Source organism: Alligator sinensis, unplaced genomic scaffold (genome assembly GCF_000455745.1).
Source record: "Alligator sinensis unplaced genomic scaffold, ASM45574v1 scaffold113_1, whole genome shotgun sequence".
In the NCBI taxonomy this organism is placed as follows: domain Eukaryota; kingdom Metazoa; phylum Chordata; order Crocodylia; family Alligatoridae; genus Alligator; species Alligator sinensis.
In genome coordinates this window covers 133568-136110 of record NW_005842918.1, presented here as the reverse complement: position 1 = coordinate 136110, position 2543 = coordinate 133568, and the positions used below count along the sequence as shown (strand labels likewise).

The 2543-nt window shown below is 60.6% G+C and overlaps 1 protein-coding gene across 1 annotated transcript in view; it reads left to right on the top strand.

Annotated features, from left to right (window-relative positions):
• The window catches only part of APLP1 (amyloid beta precursor like protein 1), a 19190-nt gene that overhangs the window by 2141 nt on the left and 14506 nt on the right, over window positions 1-2543 (top strand). Inside the window, 3 exon segments of the mRNA XM_025192375.1 lie at window positions 267-413; window positions 900-1029; window positions 1144-1256. Coding sequence (XP_025048160.1) covers window positions 267-413; window positions 900-1029; window positions 1144-1256 — 390 coding nt within the window.

Sequence of the window (2543 nt, the reverse complement as noted above, 5' to 3'; positions counted from 1 at the left end):
CCCCCCCCCCCCCGCCGGTGCCCCTCACTCCCGACCCCCCCCAACCCCGAGAGGTGTTGGGAGAGACCATTGCTGTGGAGGGAGGGGGCACCTGGGAGGGACCATTTTACTGGCAGAGGAGTGGGGACCATGTAGGATGATACCATTGACAGACCCCTGTGCTGCGGGTGGGTGATACCACAGGGTGGCCTGCGATGGGGCCTAGGACCCTCCCATTGCACAAGGGATGGTGGGGGCGGGGCCTGTGGTACTGACCCCGCCCCTTGCCACAGGGCGCATCACCACAGGTGGCTGGGCTGTGCGGGAAGCCAGCTCTGCGCCTGGACCTGGACACGGGGCGCTGGGCTCCTGGGCCCGGCCCCGCCCCCCACTGCCTCAGCTCCGCCCGCCAGGCCCTGGCCTACTGCCAGCAGGTGGGTGCCCCCTGACCTCCGCCCCCTTCCCCCTCCCGGGACAGCCTGATTGCACTCTTCCACCCCTGCGCAGGATTGTCCCCTTGGCCGTGTTGGGCCCCCCGTGGCCTCCACGAGGGACCGTGATCCCGTGGCCATGGTGGATCATTCCATCACTGCCCCCCATCATGGCGACCATGCTCGACTGACGCATTCTGGCCCCCTAATGGTGGCCATATTGGACTGTCCCATTGTTCCCCCCAGCACCACCCATGGCCGTGATGGACCATTCTCCCTTGGCGCCCAATGGCAGCTATGTTTGACCAACCCATTCTGCCCCCCATGGCAGTCATGTTGGCCTGTCCCATTGCTCCCCTCACTCCCTATGGCCCTAACGCCCCATGGTGCCTGCTGGTGGCTATATTGGACTGGCCCATCCTGCCAAAACCAGGGGCGGGGAGGCTGCTGCGTGCCTCTCCCCTGCGGTGACGCTACCCTCCCCGCCAGGCCTATCCGGAGCTGCAGATCACCAGTGCGGTGGAGGGCCCCGAGCCCGTCACCATCGACAACTGGTGCCGCAAGGGGCGGCCCAGCTGCCGAGGCCACCGCCACACCGTTGTGCCCTACCGCTGCCTGGGTAAGGCCCGGATGCCGGGGTCCTCCAGGCAGGGGGAGAGGGGTGGGAGCGGGCCGCACCAGGATCCCAGATGCCTGGGCTGTCTCCCCCACGCTGGCCCTCTTCCCCCCGCAGTGGGCGAGTTCGTAAGCGAGGCGCTGCTGGTGCCCGACAAGTGCAAGTTCCTGCACCAGGAGAAGATGGACTCGTGCGAGAGCTACGTGGCCTGGCACGGGGTGGCCAAGGAGGTGAGCCCTGCCCCCAGGAGTCTTGGCCCCAGCTCTGGGGCTCTTAGCCCGGCTGGGAATCCAAGCCCTGCCCCTGGAGCCTTAGCCCTGCCCCTTTGGGGGTCCCAGGCCCTGCCCCTACCACTACACCCCCTCATCCCTTTATGGGGCAAGGGAAGCGGATGATACCATTTCCAATATGAGGGGAGGAAGGGGGAGACCATTGCCCTGGTTTTGGGAGATCCCAAAAGGGGGCAGGCTGATACCATTGCTCTGAAGCAGTGGGGGGATAGGGGGCCACCCTTATTTGAGGGAGTATTGGGTGACATGGTTGTCTTGAATGGGAGGATGAGAACATGCCATTGCTTTGAGAGGCTGGGGGCGTTATTCTGCTGCAGAGGGGGTTATATTTGCTGCAGGGGCGGTGGGGATTTTGGGAGATACAACTGGTTTTGGGGGGTGGGATGGGAACATACCATTGCTATGAGTTGCTGGGGGTTGTTCTGATGCAGTAAGGGGTGATGGGGTGGGGGAGGGATTTTGGACCATACCATTGACCTTAGTGTGGGAAGATACCATTGCTCTGTAGCAGGGGGGTTGGGAGTTACCACTATTGAGTAGGGGGTGTTAGCAGATACCATTTCTGAGTTGGATATGGGGACATACTACTGCTGTGATTGGGGGGGTAGTGAGGGGGTGCTCTGGGCAGTTCAGGGAGTACAGGGGTTACCATTCTTATGGCGGGGGATATTGGGACACACCATTAGCCTTGATGGAGTATGGGAGGAGACGGTTGCTGAGCTGTGTCGGGGTGGAGATACTCTATACTAATGGCATGGGAATAAACCACCATTGCTGAGCTGTATGGGGAGTGAAGGGTGAGATTGGGAGTTCCCATTGCTGAGGGGGGGGTGGATATTGAGAGAGACCATTGCTCTGGGGCAGTAGGGGTGGGGATTAAGAGGGGCCATTGGGGGGGGGGGGGTCTTGGGAGATACCATTGCCCTAGAGGGGATACTGGGCAGGGATTTGGTCAGGTACTGGGAGATGCATTAGGTGGGGGGGGTGCATAGGATATACCACTGTCTTTTGGGGCAGGGAGTGGGTAGTCCTTGGTAGAGTTTCTTTGGCCTAGGTTGATGGGTAAAGGAATCCCACCAATAATATACGTATTTAAATTAGCATTTTTAATTATGTTCTATTATATTTTAAATGTTTTTGATGGGGACCCTGGAGTTGTCCTTGGTTTCTCCTTATCTTCCCACCACCGCCAGTTTCCCTGTTGGGGGGGGGGGGCGGGAGATACCA